At 41.6% G+C, this 22,344-nt stretch overlaps 2 protein-coding genes across 8 annotated transcripts in view; one reads left to right on the forward strand and one right to left on the reverse strand.

Annotated features, from left to right (window-relative positions):
* Positions 1-22,344, forward strand: part of trmo (tRNA methyltransferase O) — a 66,890-nt gene that overhangs the window by 17,879 nt on the left and 26,667 nt on the right. For 2 of the 7 annotated variants that reach the window (XM_039758188.1, XM_039758193.1), the window contains exons 3-6: positions 2,377-2,551; positions 3,382-3,539; positions 7,749-8,420; positions 10,410-10,810. In XM_039758188.1, coding sequence (XP_039614122.1) covers positions 2,377-2,551; positions 3,382-3,539; positions 7,749-8,420; positions 10,410-10,651 — 1,247 coding nt within the window. In that variant the 3' untranslated portion in view covers positions 10,652-10,810. Of the gene's footprint in view, positions 1-2,376; positions 2,552-3,381; positions 3,540-7,748; positions 8,421-9,657; positions 9,847-10,409; positions 10,811-11,749; positions 11,765-12,073; positions 12,381-22,344 lie in introns of those variants that run through there. The other 5 variants (XM_039758194.1, XM_039758195.1, XM_039758189.1 and 2 more) reach the window with 5 other exon arrangements.
* cfi (complement factor I) overlaps positions 17,551-22,344 on the reverse strand; it is a 70,804-nt gene continuing 66,010 nt past the window's right edge. Inside the window, exon 14 of the mRNA XM_039758187.1 lies at positions 17,551-17,900. Coding sequence (XP_039614121.1) covers positions 17,683-17,900 — 218 coding nt within the window. The 3' untranslated portion in view covers positions 17,551-17,682. The remainder of the gene's footprint in view (positions 17,901-22,344) is intronic.

Genomic DNA, 22,344 nt, shown 5'->3' on the forward strand with positions numbered 1-22,344 from the left:
AGCAAAAATATGAAGCGTCTGATAAGCATATTCATAAATGCAGCTACTGTGGAAACAAAGCACACGGTGGAAAAAGTCAATGTCCCGCTAAAGGAAGACAGTGTAAAAAAAACCCGTGCATGCAGTGTGTCAGGTCTCAGATAAAGAAGAAGACGAGCTGTTTATTGATGCAGTAAGAAGCGAATCGATGAATGAAACCTGTCATCTTTACAGCGATTGACAAACACGGAATGTAACTTGAACACAACACATCCTACAAATACGAACCTGATTGAAAGAAATAATGATAATCAAATCCTTGATGACAGCAACACTCAGTAACACTCACAAAACAAATACTGTATATTGACAGTCATGTTACGTTATTTTTAAAATGTTCCCTTTTCTTTTCTACCTTTTTAACACACTACTTCTCGCTGCGATACGCGGGTATATATATATGTATATATATATAACCCGATCTACATACTCGAATAATGGATACTTTATTCGCCATCAATGATTGTTTTGGTAAAGCCATACTCAGTGTATTCATTAGATGAACGGTAAAAAGTAAGAGCGAGGGAGGATGACTCATTGAGGCATGCAGGCTGTAGTGCGTCAACTCTATCTGAATTGCGATCACATTTGAAAAAATATATCTTTTCAAGTTCTATTTAGTCCATATGTGTCAAACTCAAGGGCGGGCCACATCCGCCCGGCGTAATTATATCCGCCCCGAGATCATTTTATATACTGTATTATTGTTATTAAAGCCGGGTATATGAAGCGCTGGTAACACAATAAACTACAGATCCCATAATGCAGCGCTTCAGCTGCCTTGCAACACTTACCACGTTAATCAAGTCTACCTTTGATGCTGCAAGTTATTGCGAAGCTAGAGTTATGGCGCACTGAGTTTGCACGGCGCTTTGGTGACTTTGAAGAACAAAAAAAGTCCGTCTACATGCGGCTCGAACCTTGTGCATGTTTGGTAGCACATATCTGTGTGAGAAGCTCTTCTCAGTGATAAAGACTAACAAAACAGCACACAGGAGTCGCCTCACTGATGAGCACCTGCAATCCATCCTGAGAATCTCCACAACACAGAACCTCACAGCAAACAGAAACGAACTTGTGGCCAAAAAGATGCCAGGCGTCCAGCTCTAAAATGACATATGAGCAAAGACAACTGAATGATTTCATTTGTTATTGCACGTAAGAGCGGAGTCAACCGTTTTAACAAACAGCGTATTGCACTGATCTGAAATAGCTGTGTGTGTATATATGTAGATATGTATGTATATGTATATATATGCTTATATATGTGTGTGTGTATATATGTATATATATATATATATATATATATATATATATATATGTATGTTTATGTGTGTGTGTGTAATATATATATATATATATATATATATATATATATATATATATGAATGACAGCAACACTCAACACTCACAACAGTGACAAAACAATTACTTTGACAATCATGTTACATTATTTTTAAAATGTTTCCTTTTCTTTCTCTTTCCTTCTTTAACACACTACTTCTCCGCTGCCAAGCGCGGGTATATATATATATATAGATAGATAGAGAAATATATATATATAGATAGATAGAGGTATATATATATAGATAGATAGAGATATATATATAGATAGATAGAGAAATATATATATAGATAGATAGAGATATATATACATGGATAGATAGATATATAGATAGATAGATAGATATGAGAACAACACTCATATCAATGACAAAACAATTACATTAACAATCATGTTACGTTATTTTTGAAAATTTTCCTTTTCTTTTTCGTACCTTCTTTAAAACACTACTTCTCCGATGCGAAGCGCGGGTATTCTGCTAGTTGTTTAATAAAAGCACTTCTGCACTTTGCACCATTCTGTTGCTTAGCGTGATTTGTCCCCATCTGTCAGCTCATTCGGTTACATTATTGACGGTGTTGGGTTCAAGAGGCACCCGAAACAGGAAAAGAGAGCATGGAGCCGGATCCTCACCGTCACACCGTACTGATGCAGATTTAGGACTCATCCTTTGTGTGACACCTTTTTAAAACCGTCACCAACACACGGTCCAAAGTTGCACTCAGGACAGCAGAAGTTTTTTTCCTTTGTGCACTTTTCTTTAATTTTTTCTTTTGTTTGCGCATGAGAGAGTAGAATGTCAGTGCCTGATCTATACGATTGACTCACCCCTTGCATTATTGATGGCTATCGTAGGTTAAGGAAATTCAGATACACAAAAATCTTGTTTTTTTTTTTTTTTATTAAATAAAGGCATTGTTAAACTGTGAGAACTGTAATCGTTACATTTTGTATGTAGGTTTTACTCGCTTTCCTTTTTGTATTTTAAACAGGAAATATTCCTACGGTGCCAATTGGTTACATAGATTCCTGTTTTTCATCAAAGAATGGAACTCCAAGGCAACCAACAATTTGCAGCTTGTCCCGAGCGAAGCTGCAAATAAACAGATCTGTGTTCAATAATCCAGAACATTCTTTAATTGGCTTACATCAATATTCTCATGTGTGGTGAGTATGCCAGGGATTGTAACCTTTTTCTTTTTAAAGAGGGATCCAGATTATTTGGTGTGTCATGCTTTTATACTTTGTTAATAATAATATAATAATTCTTTATTTATCTGTCACATACATAGTTATACAGGACAACAGGCAGTGAAATGCATCTCTTCGCATACCCCTTGTGGTCAGAGCGCAGGGTCAGCCATTGTACAGCGCCCCTGGAGCAACTGAAGGTTAAGAGCCTTGCTCATGCGGCCAGCACTGTAGCATCTCTTTTTGGCAGTGACGGGGATTCAAACCGGCAACCTTCGGGATGCCAGCGCAGCTCCTTAGCCTCAGAGCCACCACTCTTGTTTTATCTTTTACTTCATACCAGTGTGAGAAGCGCATTTTGTTTTTCAGGGCCATCTTGGTTGTGCTTTGATCAAGCATTTGGATCATGTGAATCCTGCCTCGTGATTTGTGCAGACATAACGATGGCAGCGCAGCCTTCTGGTTAACCTAGTCTCGATATCTTTGTAAAAGACTTAACAAGCACTTTACATTTGGTTTGGTACCTCAACTTTTTCTTTTGGTAGCATCTTTCACCATTCTGTTTCCAAATCCATCAACCCCTGGTTGCCTTTTTCTCCTGATCATATTTCATAGAATGAAAAAGACGAACTTCCGGATTTGACCAAAACAATTCGTGCATCTCCACAAAGCTAGTCTTGTCTAACCTTTTCTAAATAATATTGAGATTTGTAGATCTCAGCCTTATGTGTTTGGTAACCTGTTCTGGAAACTTAAGTGAATTGCCAGTGATTTTTTTAGCATTAAAGGAAATTTATTTTCCTCAGGATTATCTTTGTGTTCCATAAAAATGGCCATATGAACTACAAAGCAAAAGTGAAGCCTCCCAGATTAAATGGAATGAAGACTGGAATTTTTTCTACAAGGAGCCCACATCGACCTAATGCAATTGGACTCACCTTAGCAAAGCTGGAACAAATTAAAGGTAAAATGCAAATTTAGATAAATAGATTTTTTTTTTGTCTCCAACAACAACATTTATTTATATAGCACATTTTCATACAAAAAAATGTAGCTCAAAGTGCTTTACATAATGAAGAATAGAAAAATAAGAGACACAGTAAGAAAATAAAATAAGTCAACATTAATTAACATAGAATGAGAGTAAGGTCCAATGGCCAGGGGGGACAGAAAAAACAAAAAAAAAAAACTCCAGACGGCCGGAGAAAAAAATTTCCAAGGGAAATCTGGTGTAATATAGGCATTTATTTTATATTTAAAAAAAAAAGCCCATTTATTCCTACAACCAGTGGGGCAATGCTTAGTGCTCCTGTCTCGCTGACTTGGAGTTCTTGGTTTAAATCCTGTCCTAGACACTGTCTTAATGGAGTTAGACCCTCCTTTATGTGATTGAAAATCCTATTTTTAATCACACAACTGGACTTTAGGAATGCCTGTACCTTGCAACCCAAATGAACAGTATGATAGTCTCAGCAGTGCTAATGCAATTATAAAGTTTTTCTCTAATAACCAATTAGCATTTAAACATGACTATTGTAAAATGCACATCATTTTTACTCATTTTAGTTTGCTAAAAATGGGATTGCGCATTATACACAAGACATCATTTTAAAGCAAAGCATGGCTATTTTCTAAAAAGTCCGCAAAGCAATGTTTTCCCATATAAATCAACATAAAACGTCTGTTGCTGGTTCTGTGGCCACTCTCACTGCGTGTTCGCCGTATCTGGCTACATTGGGGGCGGTCTCAGCAGATGGGCGGAGCTCACGGTGCAATGTAATCTGGTTTGTACCTGTTGTCTTTGTAAGTGGCGGTCCTCTCAGGCGAATGTTGAAGGAGGCGCATAAGCTGATGCCGGTACCTCACTTTCATTTTCATTTTCGATCTCCAGATCTCTTGCACCAAAGTCAGAATTCCATTCAAAATAATAAAATCTACGCAAAATATTACCCATTGAGCTTTGCAGATTCTCTTTTCTCTCTCACCAGATGTCAATGTTATTTCTGCCATTGTTTGCTCTTCACTCCTCACGCATACACAGGGATTAGACGTCACCAGTCAATGAGTCTAACATTCCTCCAAGCAGAGAGAGTCTACCTTTATTGTAACGGCGACTTTTCACCCTCACCCCTCCTGTCAACGAAAGTCGACATCCATCCTAAAATCTTGACACGTTAGCAGTGTGCATTACATGTGAATTTCCTTTTTTACCTGAAAATCTTGGGTTAAATCAGCATGCGCATTATACACGAGTGCACATTTATATGCAAGATTTTACGGTAATTAAGGATAAGCTAAGGGAGTGCTACAAATGGGGCTTTGCCATTATATGTGAAAAACAAATAAGTCGGTCTTTTCGAGCAGTAATAGCCATTAGAAGCACTAGTAATGTAACGGGCATGCTCAAAAACTACACGTGTAATGCCATGAAAAGTGCACGCAGACACGTACAAGAATGCGCGTCTTTATGTGAAAACAGCATTGTCAGATGGGGGCATAAGGTTGGATCGTGAACGCGACTGAAAGAATCAAGCTGCCCTAAAAAGAAGTCTGACTGCATTCTCGTACCAATGCTTGTGAACTGAAGTGTCTGCGTGTACTTTTCGTGGCATTACACATGTATTTTTTGAGCATGCCCGTGTCGCTCAAACACAGGAAGCTCTGCAATGTACTTGTGAGTTTCTTTTTTCTTTTGTTAGTCTTGGGAAAAAAAAGTGCACTTGTTTTGTTATACTTGTACATCAACATTTATATATTACTTACATAAAAGCCAGATCGAATGTTATTTATTTGGATTTATTTACTTACTTCCTAAAGAGTGCAGAGCTATAGCGCGTCTTTATGTGAAAACGGCAGTGTCAGATTTTAGGGTAGGATCGTGAACACGACTGAAAGAATGAAACTGAACAAAAAAAAAAAAAACAAAACTAACCTTTACAAGTATCATACATTTACACCGGCTGTTATAGACTGAAATCAAATGTATGTTTTTATTCTAAAACTAGCAACTTGGCGCTCGCTACACTGCGCGTTGGATGACCACAGTTGAAGGACTCAATCGTAAGGACCTCTCGTCGGGTGTCTCATTGGCACGCTTTTGCCTCTTTCTTTCGCGATCACGGCGTAATCTGTCTTCTCTCTCTATAGGGGTTTCAGTTGCCTTCGCAGCGGCGAGACGCGTCGTTGAGCTAATCTGTGTGAATGCTGAGTGTCTGTTTCTTGCGAGCGACTGTCACGCCTTTGCCTCTTTGCTTTGTGATCACGCTGTAATGTGTCCTCTCTCACAGCAGCAGGTTTAGTTGCGTTCTGTAAGGTCTCCTCTGTACAAGTGCACATGGGTAGCAGAAGACGGAAAGGCATAGTGGGCATAGTGAAACACACGAATTGGTGACCAGGGGAACCATCCGACTCAGACGCGGGGCTCGAAATACTCAAGTGCACGTGTTATTTATAATTACATTTTTTTTTGTTATGAACTTCCCCAAAAGAGTTGATCCTGTAAATAGTTAATAGTATATGAACGATATAATCTGTTGTAGTACGGGCGTTAATTAGCGTCACACCACGTGTTTGGCTGTAACGCCAGAGGCGCGGTGGACGCTGTAAGGGTAGGTTGTGGTTTCTGTTTCTTTCGTGATTTTTTTATTTCATTTTATTGATTATTTAATAGGCAGAGGGCAGAAGACGTTAATGTGACGCTCTGTCTATTTCTTTACTTTTGTTTTGAAAAGATTTTCGGGAACAGGAAAAATAAAAGCAAAGGGGAAAGAATGGAGGGGGGTCAGCAGGAATTCTGAGAGGGGACGGACTGGGGCCTTTCTACAGGGCGGCTATACAGCCAAAAGGAACACGGTCCCGGACACGGACACCGTGCTGGGCTTTTATTATATAGATAGTAAGAATAAAAGCAGTTGACTTCTCAAAACAGACTCGTCCGGGATCGAACCCGTGAAGTTTTGATTGCCTGCTAACAGTTGATACCGTTAGCAGTTGTGGTAAATGCATGTCAATGTCGCACCCTAATGCGTGTTTTTCTGCAGTTATATTTTTGAATAAAAGCACACTTGTTCTGTTATATTTGTACCTTTTGTGAAAGTGTTTCTTTGATATTTGGACTTCAGGCTTCACACATTATAAACTTCATGTCTACATTTTGTCAATTATTACTAAAACATGAAAAATGTTTCTTTTTTAACAATGTATTTACATAGATCGTTGTAGACACGGAACACACATGAAATACAAGTGTTCCAAATAACAATATAGTATTTATAAAAGGTGTCATTTTGCGTGACTTCTCACTCTGTACAACTCTTAAGCAACTGACATGCAGGTAAACAGACTTGAGCTGAGAAAACTGTGAGGCGGTGGGGGGATATGATAGCAGGCTACTTGCTGTTTGCTGCTTATCAACACATTTAAAGGAAAAAAGACGCTGACAGAGAGGTGCAAAGCGATTTAAGGTGGGACGGATCTACAAGTTTTTTCGTCGGCTCTGGTAATTCTAGTGTTAAATGGCACCCAAACAGAAATGAAATGTGAAGTGAGTGAGTCAACAGAAGACCAACTAAGTCAGGGCCTCAAACTCCAACTAATTTCACTCCAACCAGTTGCTCAATCAGGCGCCAAGTCTCGTCGTTAATTAAACCCGTTCTTTAATTACATGGCTTGTTGCTGCTCTCATTGTATAATAGCAGACATTTCTGAAATTGTTGACTTTCCCTTTTCTAAGAGCACTGTGAATGTTTTCTGGACCTGAGCAGATCAACATTCCCAAGACCTTCACCCTTCTTTATTTCCATATATTGTATGATGGACACAATGTGCTGGTCATGTTTTAGCTTATTTTGCTTCTCATTATTGTTTGACTGCTAATTAAGGAAAAAGAGACAATTACTGGGTCTGAGTCTTCAAGAGCAAGGCAAGTAAAATGAATTCAAAAGAAGTTAATTAGAAGCAAAAACTGGTCACTAATTAAGAAAAGGGTTAGAATGAAAACTGCAGCCACTGAGGCCCTCCAGGACTGGAGATGAGGACCCCTGTCTTAGAGAGTCAAGGCTTTGGTTCTGTCAAAAGACAGGGCCTATTAAAGCCCATTGCGGCACTCCTTGTGTGATTTCTGGTTTATACAAAAATAAATTGTATTATATTTGTTTATTTCTTTGTCTTAAAGGTGACACCATTTATTTATCTGGAATTGACATGATCCAAGGTACGCCAGTTCTGGATATTAAACCTTACATTCCTGAATATGATTCTCCACAACTACGGACAAAATCAATGGATCAGCTAACCAAGAATGTCATTTGCCAAGATTTACCACTTTTTCCTACCTCTGAAGGGGAGTTTAGTGAGTCTGAAACTGAAAACAATTCAGTAAAGGGGGAACTAACAACTACAGAAACTCCTGACGTTTTTCTGGGTGCCTCTGTTTACTGCAGTGGGGAGTCACATTCCTCACATTCAGAGTATGAAGATCAGCAATGCCCTGTTTCATCAATAACTTGTGAAGCTGTCAGTCATTTACATACCCAACCTGCTGCACAGATCTCCAAAGAAAATCATCTACTTTCAGCTCTGCTAAAAATTAAAGACTACTTAAATGAGAGTGCGGCGTCCTCAAAGAATGAAGACGCCAAAGTTGTTGTTGAGACAGACTGCTCTGTCGGGGCTGCTCTGGGTGAGCAATCAAGAAAATCATTGGTAGAGCATGCAGCTAGTGAAGAGTCTGCCAATACTACTGTTGCATCATGGGTAAGAGAGTCCCCTGTGAGCTCCTTGGAAGTCCGGTTCACACCTCACGCAGAGAATGCCCTGAGTGATTTTCAGCCCGCAGACCAAACAGGTACTTTTTAAGTGTTTGTTACACTATGGAGGAATATGAGAAATAAGGGCTTTCAAGTGAGAAATAGATACTTTATTAATCCCAAGGGAAAATTCACATACTCCAGCAGCAGCATACTGATAAAAACAATATTAAATTAAAGAGTGATAACAATGCAGGTATAACAGACAATAACTTTGTATAATGTTAACGTTTACCCCCGAGTCGCATAGTGTGGGGTCTCCTCAGTCTGTCAGTGAAGCAGGACGGTGACAGCAGTCTGTCGCTGAAGCTGCTCCTCTGTCCTGAGATGATCCTGTTCAGTGGATGCAGTGGATTCTCCATGATTGACAGGAGTCTGCTCAGTGCCCATCGCTCTGCCACGGATGTCAAACTGTCCAACTCTGTGCCTACAATAGAGCCTGCCATCCTCACCAGTTTGTCCAAGCGTGAGGCATCCCTCTTCTTTACGCTGCCTCCCCAGCACACCACCGCATAGAAGAGGGTGCTCACCACAACCACCTGATTGAACATCATGAGCATCTTATTGCAGATGTTGAAGGATGCCAGTCTTCTAAGGAAGTATAGTCGTCTCTGTCTTCTCGTGCACAGAGCATCAGTATTGGCAGTCCAGTCCAATTTATCATCCAGCTGCACTCCCAGGTATTTATAGGTCTGTACCCTCTGCACAGTCACCTCTGATAATCACGGGGTCCATGAGGGGCCTGGGCCTCCTAAAATCCACCACCAGCTCCTTGGTTTTGCTGATGTTCAGTTGTAGGTGGTTTGAGTCGCACCATTTAACAAAGTCCTTGATTAGGTTCCTATACTCCTCCTCCTGCCCACTCCTGATGCAGCCCATGATAGCACTGTCGTCAGTGAACTTTTGCACGTGGCAGGACTCCGAGTCGTATTAGAAGTCCAATGTATGTTGGCTGAACAGGACCGGAGAAAGTCCAATCCCTTGCGGTGCTCCTGTGCTGCTGACCACAATGTCAGCCCTGCAGTTCCCGAGACGCACATACTGAGGTCTGTCTATAAGATAGTTCACAATCCATGGCACCAGGTGTGAGTCTACTCCCATCTCAGTCAGCTTGTCCCTAAGGAGCAGAGGTTGGATGGTGTTGAAGGTGCTAGTGAAGTCCAGAAACATAATTCTTACAGCACCAATGCCTCTGTCCAAGTGGGAGAGGGATCGGTGTAACATATAGATGATGGCATCCTCTGTTCCCACCTTCTCCTGGCATGTGAACTGCAGAGGGTCGAGGGCGTGGCGGACCTGTGGCCTCAGGAGGTGAAGTAGCAGCCGCTCCATGGTCTTCATCACATGTGATGTCAGAGCGACAGGCCGAAAGTCGTTCAGCTCGCCAAGACGTGATACCTTTAGGACTGAGGTGATGCATGATGTTTTCCAAAGCCTCGAGACTCTCCCCTGTTCCAGGCTCAGGTTGAAGACACATTTATATGACCTTTGTATGGTGTGTGTGTGTGTATAAGGGGGTACTCAAAAATAGCCAGAATTGAAAATAAAAATTGTTTTAATGATTTTTACTTACTGAAACTTTAGTCCCCTTCAAGGTTCTCTCCATGTTAATGAATGCTGTTGTCCCAACGGTTTTCCCACTGCTGGAAACATTTTTTGGAATTAGGTGACCTGGGTTCGCTTCCCGGGTCCTCCCAGCGTGGAGTTTGCATGTTCTCCCCTTGTCTGCGTGGCTTTTCCCCCACAGTCCAGAGAGAATCAGATTAGGTGCATTGGCGATTCTAAATTGTCCCTAGTGTGTGGTTGTGTGTGTGCCCTGCAGTGGGCTGGCGCCCTGCCCGGACTTTGTTTCCTGCCTTGTGCCCTGTGTTGGCTGGGATTGGCTCCAGCAGACCCGTGTGACCCTGTAGTTAGGATATAGCAGGTTAGATAATGGATGGATGGATGTATATTGTGTGTGTTATGCATGCATGTATTTACTGTAATGGTTTAACTTTCTGTGACTTTTCTTTCTCTTGCTTTCGAAGGTGCCACACATCCAGGGAGGCCTGCTTTCCACTACCTGAGGTCCATGGATGAAGCCAAAGATGCCATTAAGGCGGTTCTGTCAGCGGACCCCCGCTCGGTATATCGACGAACTCGTTGTCAAGATCAGCTTTTCTACTTCACCCTGGATGGTGCCCATGTTACATGTTGGTTTGGAGAAGGCTTCGCCGAAGTCGTGCAAATCAAGCCAATACAGAATCACCAGGAAATGCCAGCTATGTGACAGGTGTGGCAAGGAAAGGAAAATAATGTCTTAATTTTTAAAAGTCTACTTAAATCACTTTATATTGATAAAGTGCTAAGACTGCGATTTTGAATATAGTCGTCAATATTTGCCTGTAAGAACTAAACTAAATAAAAATAATGCCTTTATTTAACTTAATGAAATGTACAGTAGAGTGCTGAATACGGGCAACCAATGCTCACTTTCAAACAACCACAAGATGGCTTTTTCTTTCCAAGCTGCTATCAGTAATGTAGACTGCTTTCAAATGCTGAAGCATTTGTTTCCTTAAGGGTTTGTCTTTTTATGACATTTTTATCTTATTGTTAGTATTTTCGGGCAGCACGGTGGCGCAGTGGTTAGCTCTGCTGCCTCATAGTTAGGAGACCCAGTTTCACTTCCCGGGTCCTCCCTGTTCTCCCCGTGTCTGTGTGGGTTTCCTCCCACAGTCCAAAGACATGCAGGTTAGGTGCACTGGCGATCCTAAATTGTCCTTAGTGTGTGAGTGTGCCCTGCAGTGGGCTGGTGCCCTGCCCGGAGTTTGTTTCCTGCCTTGCACCCTGTGTTGGCTGGGATTGGCTCCAGCAGACCCCTGTGACCCTGTAATTAGGATATAGCGGGTTGGATGATAGATGGATGGATGTTAGTATTTTCATGTCTAACCTTTGCTTTTGCTGGCTTTACAGACATTTCTTTTGCCCAGGTTTCCATCTGTGTCCTTATGTGGCGCACACACTGCCTCAAAAACAGAGGATCCCCACCAGTCAGCTCTTTAGAAAAGGGACTAAGGTTATTCTTGCAGTTGACATGCAGGTTTTGTGTAAGTGACGGGGGTCTTTCTTACGGGTTCAGCCTTTCAGGTGAACAGGCTGGAGCCCAGCATATGGATACAGTCGTGGCCAAAACTTTTGTGCATGACTCAAGTGTTGGTTTTCCCAAAGTTTGCTTCTTCAGTGTTTCAGATCTTTGTGTCAGATATTTCTATGGTATACTGAAGTAGAATTACAAGCATTTCATAAGTTTCAAAGGCTTTTCTTGACAATTAAGTTTATGCAAAGAGTCCATATTTGCAGTGTTGTCCCTGCCTTCTTTTTCAAGACCTCTGCAATTCGCCCTGGCCAGGCTGTCAATCAACTTCTGGGCCCAATCCTGACTGATGGCCCCCACCCATTCTTGCTTCATCAGAATTGGTAGGTTTTTGTGTGTCCACTCGCCTTCTCAATGGGATTAAAGGTCTGGGGAGTTTCCTGGCCATGGACCCCAAATGTCGATGTTTTGTTCCCCTGAGCCACTCAGTTCTCACTTTTGCCTTATGGCCCGGTGCTCCATCATGTTGGTCACCAAACTGTTCTTGGATGGTTGGAAGAAGTTGCTCTCGGAGGATGTTTTAGTCCCATTCTTTATTCATGGCTGTGTTTTTAGGCACAATTGTGAATGAGAAGCAACCCCACAGATGAATTGTCCAAGGAGTGGGCTCACACACCCCAACCTGACAGACAGCAGAAAAACACATTACTTCTACTTATTTGGCAGTGCTACAAGTTTATGTGACTGAAGATCTCTGGGTAAGTCAAATTTAGTGACTCCATGCTAGCCTACCAGCACAATCGTGCTCACCTGCTTTCATGACTGCTAATAGTGTGCTGCCTGATGGAGCCAATTCTGTATGACTGGTTAACAGGTACAGTAAGTTTAGCCACAATGTCTACCCACAAGACATCCATCCATCCATCTATTATCCAACCCGCTATATCCTAACTACAGGGTCACGGGGGTCTGCTGGAGCCAATCCCAGCCAACACAGGGCACAAGACAGGAAACAAACCCCAGCCAGGGTGCCAGCCCACAACAGGGCACACACACACCAAGCACACACTAGGGACAATTTAGAATCGCCAATGCACCTAACCTGGACTGTGGGAGGAAACCAGAGCACCGGAGAAAACCCACGCAAACACGTGGAGAACATGCAAACTCCACACACCCACAAGACATCAGGCACAAAACCGTCGCTTCTGTTTGTGAGGTCCAAAACTCCTGCATTCCTAATTCCTTTTTCATTCCATTGTACTTCCAGATGAGAATTCATTAGTTGTCGGCCCTCATGCACACCGAGTCCATGTTACAGTTGTGCTTGAAAGTTTGTGAACCCTTTAGAATTTTCTGTATTTCTGCATAAATATGACCTAAAGCATCATCAGATTTTCACTCAAGTCCTAAAAGTAGATGAAGAGAAACCAGTTAAACAAATGAGACAAAAATATTATACTTGGTCATTTATTTATTAAGGAAAATGATCGAATATTACATATTTGTGAGTGACAAAAGTATATGAACCTCTAGGATGATCAGTTAGTTTGAAGGTGAAATTCGAGTCAATGGGATGCCAATCAGCTGTGAGTGGGCACCCTGTGTTATTTAAAGAACAGGAATCTATCAAAGTCTGCTCTTCACAACACATGTTTGAAGAAGTGTATCATGGCACAAACAAAGGAGATTTCTGAGGACCTCACAAAGAGAGTTGTTGATGCTCATCAGGCTGGAAAAGGTTAGAAAACCATCTCTAAAGAGTTTGGACTCCACCAATCCACAGTCAGACAGATTGTGTACAAATGGAGGAAATTCAAGACCATTGTTACCCTCCCCAGGAGTGGTCGACCAACAAAGATCACTCCAAGAGCAAGGCACACGTGTAATAGTCGGCGAGGTCACAAAGGACCCCAACTGAAGGCCTCTCTCACATTGGCTAATGTTCATGTTCATGAGTCCACCATCAGGAGAGCACTGAACAACAATGGTGTGCATGGCAGGGTTATAAGGAGAAAGCCACTGCTCTCCAAAAAAAAACATTGCTGCTCGTCTGCAGTTTGCTAAAGATCACGCGGACAAACCAGAAGGCTATTGGAAGAATGTTCTGTGGACGGATGAGATCAAAATAGAACTTTTTGGTTTAAATGAAAAGCGTTATGTTTGGAGAAAGGAAAACACTGCATTCCAGCATAAGAACCTTATCCCATCTGTGAAACATGGTGGTGGTAGTATCATGGTTTGGGCCTGTTGTGCTGCATCTGGGCCAGGACGGCTTGCCTTCATTGATGGAACAATGAATTCTGAATTATATCAGAGAATTCTAAAGGAAAATGTCAGGACATCTGTCCATGAACTGAATCTCAAGAGAAGGTGGGTCATGCAGCAAGACAACGACCCTAAGCACACAAGTCGTTCTACCAAAGAATGGTTACAGAAGAATAAAGTGAATGTTCTGGAATGGCCAAGTCAAAGTCCTGACCTTAATCCAATCGAAATGTTGTGGAAGGACCTGAAGAGAGCAGTTCATGTGAGGAAACCCACCAACATCCCAGAGTTGAAGCTGTTTTGTACGGAGGAATGGGATAAAATTCCCCCAAGCTGGTGTGCAGGAATGATCAAAAGTTACCGGAAACGTTTAGTTGTTATTGGGGGGTCACAGCAGATACTGAAAGCAAAGGTTCACATACTTTTGCCAGTCACAAATATTTAATATTCGATCATTTTCCTTAATAAATTAATGACCAAGTATAATATTTTTGTCTCATTTGTTTAACTGGTTTCTCTTTATCTACTTTTAGGACTTGAGTGGAAATCTGATGATGTTTTAGGTCGTATTTATGCAGGAATATAGAAAATTCTAAAGGGTTCACAAACTTTCAAGCACAACTGTATGACTGAAGACAAAAATCAAACCTGGCGAGTCACAGTCTGGTTGGACTGAGTCACTGGATGTGCCATGTGACATGACTGACCTTCTGTTTGCTAGGATTAAGTAAATGAAGGCTTAAATAAATCTCTGAAAAAGTCATCTAATGTGACATGACCTTAAGCAAATATGAGAGTAAAGTCAATTTAAAAATTACGTGGTAACCATATTGGATAGAAGCTGAATCAATATCATACGTCAGTGATGGCTTCGGAGTAGTCTGAGCACGCATATCTCGGCGCTCCACCATTAGTGTCATTGAAACCAGGGTCAGATAAACATGGATGCTCCACTGCTGGACATTCTTAAAAATAAATCCCAAATTGAAATTTCTTTGAGCAGAGGGAGTGAAACCTGTTGAAATTCTCTGTAGGATGTTGGCACAGTAGGGAAGTGAAAATGGCACGGCTCCACTAAATGGTTACCAATGGGTAGAAAAGGTTTAAAGTGGGAAGAAAAAGTGTAACCGCCAAAGCTCGATCTGGTAGACCATCATCATCACGCACACCAGCCACATCAACGTGGCAAATACCTTCATCAGAGAAGACCAACTGATTACGTTGTCCACCATTGCCGTGCATTTGGAGATCAGCTATGGATCTTTACATGCCATAGCGCGTGATGACTTGGGGTGCCGTACAATTTGTGTAGGATGGGAACTCAAATGGCTTACCTATCTGCACAAGCCAAATAAAATGCATTAGTACAAATATGTGTAATGTGCCATCCGTTGGAATGATAAATGCAGTGCACGTGGTGGCTCTGAGGCTAAAGATCTGTGCTGGCTTCTAGAAGGTGGTGAGTTCAAGGCCTGTTACTGCCTGAAGGGATCCTACTCCATTGGGCCCTTGAGAAAGGCCCGTCACCTGAACATTTCTCCAGGGTCACTGTACAATGGCTGACCCTGCATTCTGACTCCCAGAGGTCAAGTGAAATGACAATTTCCCCTCAGGGATTAATGCAGTAAAAAATATGTCTCCATTATATGCAATTTGGTATGGTGTTTGTAAAAAAATGTGTTTGGTTGTGTTGTGCAATCTGTTCAAATGACAAATGCAGTGCATTTTATTACTACAAATGTTTGTGATGAAATAACGATTTTGCTGTAATAACAGAGACATTGCAAATGGACAGACAAACACACTTGTCTTTTTATTAAGGTGGACTAACTGTGCTACCAGTCTAAGACGGTTTAAAATCTAAGTAATCAAGGTAGACCTCCGCATATTCAGCATAAATGTTTACAGGGCACCATCTGTTAGAATGTGTTTTGCAATGCAGGTAGTAATAAAATGTTTTGCATTTTTCATTCCAACAATTGGCACTGTTTTTACGAATCCCATACCAAATACCATATAACAGAGACATAACAACTGGACAGATACACAAAGACGCTTGTCCTTTTATTAAAATGGACGAGTAAGCCAATTTCTGTCCATTAAGCAGTTGCTCTCCGTTAGACGTGTTCAGCACTATTGTTTGCAGTGTACCATCTGTTGGAATGTATTTTGTAATTCATGTAATAATGTAAAATGCTTTCAATTTGTCATTCCAACAGATGGCACATCTCAAACATTTATGGTAATAAAATGCCGTGCATTTGCCATGACAGCAAGTGACACCTCACAAGCATTTGTAGTAAAAAATGCATTGAAGTTTTACATTTCCAACAGATGGCACATCACAAACAGCAGTGCTTTTGTGAATCCCATACCAAATGGCATAAAACACAGACATGGCAACCAGGCAGGCACACGTACAGACACTTGTCCTTTTATTAAAGTGGATGAATAAGACATGCAGGTTAGGTGCATTGGTGATTGTAAATTGTCCCTAGTGTGTGTGTGTGTGTGCCCTGCCCGGGGTTTGTTTCCTGCCTTGTGCCCTGTGTACACTGGGATTGGCTCCAGCAGACCCCTGTGATCTGTATTTAGGATATAGCAGGGTTGGATAATGGATGGATGGGTGAATAAGCCAATTTCTGTCCATCCAGCAGTTGCTCTCCATTAGACGTGTTCAGCACTATTGTTTTCAGTGCACCATCAGTTGGAATGTATTTTGTAACTCATGTAGTAATAAAATTCTTAGAATTTTTCATTTTAACAAATGGCACATCTCAAACATTTGTGGTAATAAAATGCAGTGCATTTGCCATGACAACAAGTGACACCTCACAAGCATTTGCAGTAAAAAAATGCATTGAAGTTTTCATTTCAACAGATGGCACATCACAAACATTAGCAGTGCTTTTGTGAATCCCATACCAAATGGCATAAAACACAGACATGGCAGCCAGGCAGGCACACGTACAGACACTTGTCCTTTTATTAAGATGGATGAATAAGGTAATTTCTGTCCATCCAGCAGTTGCTCTCTGTTGGATGTATTCAGTGTTATTGTTTGCTGTGCACCATTTATTGGAATTTATTTTGTAATGCACAGAGTAATAAAATGCATTGTATTTGTCATTCCAACAGATGGCGCCTCACATACAGTACAGGCCAAAGGTTTGGACACACCTCCTCATTCAATGTGTTTTCTTTATTTTCATGACTGAAGGCATCAAAACTATGAATGAACACATGTGGAGTTATGTACTTAACAAAAAAAGGTGAAATAACTGAAAACATGTTTTCTATTCTAGTTTCTTCAAAATAGCCACCCTTTGCTCTGATTACTGCTTTGCACACTCTTGGCATTCTCTCGATGAGCTTCAACAGGTAGTCACCTGAAATGGTTTGCACTTCACAGGTGTGCCTTATCAGGGTTATTTAGTGGAATTTCTTGCTTTATCAATGGGGTTTGGACCAGCAGTTGTGTTGTGCAGAAGTCAGGACAATGACCCCTAAACACACCTCCAGGCTGTGTAAGGGCTATTTGACCAAGAAGGAGAGTGATGGGAGTGCTGGAAATGGTCATGAAAATCAAGAAAACACATTGAATGAGGAAGTGGGTCCAAACTTTTGGCCTGTACTGTACATTAGCAGTGTAATTATGAATCCCATACCAAATGGCATATAACAGAGACACAGCAACCTCACAAACACTTGTCCTTTTATTACGGTGGGTTCTTTACTTGGCTGTTACTGCCTGCTCTACCCGGGCCAGCACAAGAGGTCTTCACAGTGAAGGAAACTCAAACAAGGACACCTCGCACAAAATGGTGATTTCAGAACTCATTTTAATTGACTGATGCCTTTTCATTACTGGCTTCTCCTCTTCTGTGAACTTGCCTGTTGCCTTTGCTCTGTTATTTGTCAAGCCCGCAGGAATACAGCTTCTGGTTTTCTTTCCTTCATATGTTATATCTGCTAATGCTACTTCTGCCCACGTGGTAACTGATCCACTCGTAGTAGTAGGCGACTTTGGTGTACACCCCGGGGTAATTGGCAACTCCGCATTTTTCACCCCAGCTGACGATCCCCCACACATAGGCCACCCCACTGTCATCTGTGCACACGAGCGGCCCACCAGAGTCGCCTTGGCAGGTGTCCACTGTTCCATCAAAGGTACCTGTTTTTTAAAAAAAAAAATCATTAAATGAATTAGTAAATCGTAAAGAATTTGTACTGTAAATAAGTCGGTTTGTGTAGCATCAGCTACCAATCCCCGGAGTGACGGAAGGAAAATAAAAAAACAATTCAAAGATCCTGAAACACGAGTGGCCATCAAGCCACAGTCACAAATACAGAACACACCGACCGGCACAAGTAAGTAAAGAAATGGAAACCAAACTCGAATGGTAAATTCAGAAATGCACAATTTGACTATTTACAAAATGCTGTGCTGTATGTAGTACACCTCCCTGACTCAAAGCACAATGCAAGACAATTTACAATAAGCTGCTAATGTGCCAGCAGTCATGCAGTGAAATGACAAGAAAGAACAATACATCCATCCATCCATTTTCTAACCCGCTGAATCCGAATACAGGGAGCCAATCTCAGCCAACACAGGGCACAAGGCAGGAACCAATCCTGGGCAGGGTGCCAACCCACCGCAGGACACACACCCACACACCAAGCACACACCAAGGCCAATTTAGAATCGCCAATCCACCTAACATGCAAGTCTTTGGATTGTGGGAGGAAACCGGAGCGCCCGGAGGAAACCCACGCAGACACGGGGAGAACATGCAAACTCCACGCAGGGAGGACCCGGGAAGCGAACCGGGTCTCCTAACTGCGAGGCAGCAGCGCTACCACTGCGCCACCGTGCCGCCCAAGAACAATACATCCTTTAAAATAACAAAAATAAAAGTATGCTCATACAGTCAAACTCAGTTATAGTGAGTTTGACAGGACCGACACTATTTACTCGTTATAAGCGGAATTCACTATAACTGGGAAATGCGAATTTGACTAAAACTAACTCATTCTATTAATGCAGCGTTTCCCAACCATTTTTCTTTGATGGCACACTTTTTCTAACCAAAAATATCCCAAGGCACACCACTATCTTACTAACCACAAACACCATATATCTCATACACGTGCTCAATTGTCAGAAGGGCAGAGAAACTGGAAAAAAAGGAGCTCAAAGATCAGCAATCACACTTAGTTATTACTTTGATTGCATATCCCAGCCCTTCTCTGCCTCAGAGACAACTCGTATGCCCACTATCCACTGGTCCTGAGAGCCTCGCTGGCGAGCACAAACCCAGTCAGATGGACTCTAGCAACCTGGAGATGCGTTTTAAGTGTTTGAAATACAGTGTCTGCAACATAGCGATCACAGAGCTGCTTGTATGCCAGCTTCACCAGATAGTTCTGTCCTCCTCGACCATTGTGGAGTTTGTCCCTCTCATATTCAGACCCAAGTGTGCTACACTATTATTTCCATGGTACACCCGAATAGCTCTCACGGCGCACCACTGTGCCACAGCACACTAGTTGAAAAACATTGTATTAAAGTAATAGTGATTTACTGAAAAAAAATATCTGCGGTGGGCTGGCGCCCTGCCCGGAGTTTGTTTCCTGCCTTGCACCCTGTGTTGGCTGGGATTGGCTCCAGCAGACCCCCCGTGACCCTGTAGTTTAGATACAGCAGGTTGGATAATGGATGGATGGATGAAAAAAATATACATTTAGCCCATAATGAAAGTCCATTATACGATTTTCTAAGAAAGTCCAAAATACTTTTTTGTTTTAAACTTTGTAATCTACAGTCACGCAGTTTACTTCTTAAAACGCTTGCTTTTTCGCATCAGTCCCTTGTTAAAATGCCATCAATCTATTGCAGGCGTTTTCAGAATCAAACAATGTTGGTAAACTGCGTTCTGGTAAATTCTATATGCCAGCGGGGTCTTCCTCCTTGTTATCTTCTTTTTGAAGCAACGTGTTTATGATTTTGTTTTCAGTAGGAATTCTGCTAGTAAACAATCCATCATCCACGTGTTGATAGTTGTAATAATTTACATTATTAATTTCAATATTAGGGCAGGCAGTGGGTAGTGCCGCTGCCTCACAGTTAGGAGACCTGCGTTTGCATCCCCGGTCCTCCCTGTGTGGAGTTTGCATGTTCTCCCCATGTCTGCATGGAGACATGCAGGTTAGGTGCATTGGCGATTCTACATTGTCCCTGATGTGTGTCTGCGTGTGTGTGTGTGTGCGCCCTGCAGTGGGCTGGCACCCTGCCCGGGGTTTGTTTGCTGCCCTGCACCCTGTGTTGGCTGGGATTGGCTCCAGCAGACCCCCCCGTGACCTTGTAGTTAGGATATAGCAGGTTGGATGATGGATGGATGGAATTTCAATATTGTTTAAGCAAATCCATGTAGATAATGGCAATTCATCCTCTTCTTCAAAAATATCAGATGTTGATTTCCTGAAGCAATTCTGTATGGTAGCAATCCTCACATTGTTCCAGGCAATAGGTAAGAAATTCATTGCATATTGAAATTTATTCCACTAGTGGCCCAAAAAAGTCCAGGATGTGGCCAAATGTTGTTCGTAATAACCGAGATTTCACTCGTTATAACAGGGCAAATTTACATGCGAATAGCTGGTATATCTTTCAAAAAAAAAAAATTTTCATTATAACCAAGAAATCGTTAAAACCGAGTTTGACTGTATTTTAATGTTCCTTAAAGGAATACATGTGGAGTTATGTACTTAACAAAAAAAAAGTTAAAATAACTGAAAACTTGTTTTATATTCTAGTTTCTTCAAAATAGCCACCCTGTGCTCTTATTACTGCTTTGCACACTCTTGCCATTCTCTAGATGAGCTTCAACAGGTAGTCACCTGAAATGGTTTGCACTTCACAGGTATATATTACATAGTTTACTGTCAAATAATGCAAAGCGTAGGCGACACGTGTTTCGCCCTTTTTTTCGTGCTCATCAGGCTTACACACTCCACTGCACCCCTGGGATCGGACGTCATCGTCAGAGACAAATCCTCTTACACTGTGCCACGGCGTATGGTTCATTTATTTGACAGCCTGGAGATCGGAGTAATTACATTTATAGCATTCGTAGTACTATGACGTCCGAGATTCGATCCCCACGAGGGGTGCAGTGGAGTGTGTATGCTTGATGAGCCCAAATAAGAGCGTTATTTGACAGTAAACTCTGCTTCTCGCAACTGAGAGAGCCTGTGGTGGATGTTTGCAGACAGGCAGACCTACCACATGTGTTACCTGGTAGGTAACCACCCATACAATCAGATTGGGACTCAGACTACGAATGCTATGAATATATATATATATATATATATATATATATACAGTGGAACCTCGGTTTGCGAGCATAATTGTTCGAAAGCGTGCTGCAATCCAAAACACTCAGTATATCAAAGCGAATTTCCCCATAAGAAATAATGGAAATTCAGATGATTCGTTCCACAACCCAAAACTATTCATATAAAAAGGATTAATACAAAATATAAAGTAAAATACATAATACAAATTAACCTACAATTTACCTTTAAAAAGAATCATGGCTGATGTGAGTTTCTAAACTCATGTGTAATTCCACCCAACGGGACGACACGCTGAAGAGTGTCCCAAAGCAATCGCAGTCTCCCAGCGCTGTAGCAGTTAGCCGTATAAGCGCATCCAAAAAGATCAAGGAACATTATAAAGATCCCGCTGCAATAAATAACAGCGGTGTTGCTGTTTAAAACTGAAGAAACTGGTGTTTATTCAGCTGGTGTTAAAGTACTGAGACTCAGCTTCGTGTTTTGGGGAGCAAGATGAGGACTTGCACTTCACAGCGCACACACACAGTCACAATGCTGTAGTAAACAGAGAGTGGCGCTGGGCGAGCAAGATAAGGAGAGAGAGAGAAAAAGACGCGATGAGCGAGCGAGCGAGATAAGGAGACAGAGAACCACCATCAGCTCAGTTGTGATCACATGACGCTCAGCAGACAAAGTGTATCCATACTACTCGTATTGCAAGACATCGTTCGTTTATCAAGTCAAAATTTATTAAAAATTTTTGCTCGTCTTGCAAAACACTCGTAAACCAAGTTACTCATAAACCGAGGTTCCATATATATATATATATATATATATATATATATATATATATATATATATATTAGTACAGGCCAAAAGTTTGGAGACACCTCCTCATTCAATGTGTTTTCTTTATTTTCATGACCATTTACATTGGTAGATTCTCACTGAAGGCATCAAAACTATGAATGAACACATGTGGAGTTATGTACTTAACAAAAAAAGGTGAAATAACTGAAAACATGTTTTCTATTCTAGTTTCCTCAAAATAGCCACCCTTTGCTCTGATTACTGCTTTGCACCCTCTTGGCATTCTCTCGATGAGCTTCAACAGGTAGTCACCTGAAATGGTTTTCACTTCACAGGTGTGCCTCATCAGGGTTGTTTAGTGGAATTTCTTGCTTTATCAATGGGGTTGGGACCAGCAGTTGTGTTGTGCAGAAGTCAGGTTAGTTGGACGATCATTTATTTTTCAACAGGACAATGACCCCCAAACA

The sequence above is a fragment of the Polypterus senegalus genome, chromosome 7, assembly GCF_016835505.1.
Source record: "Polypterus senegalus isolate Bchr_013 chromosome 7, ASM1683550v1, whole genome shotgun sequence".
Classification (NCBI taxonomy): domain Eukaryota; kingdom Metazoa; phylum Chordata; class Cladistia; order Polypteriformes; family Polypteridae; genus Polypterus; species Polypterus senegalus.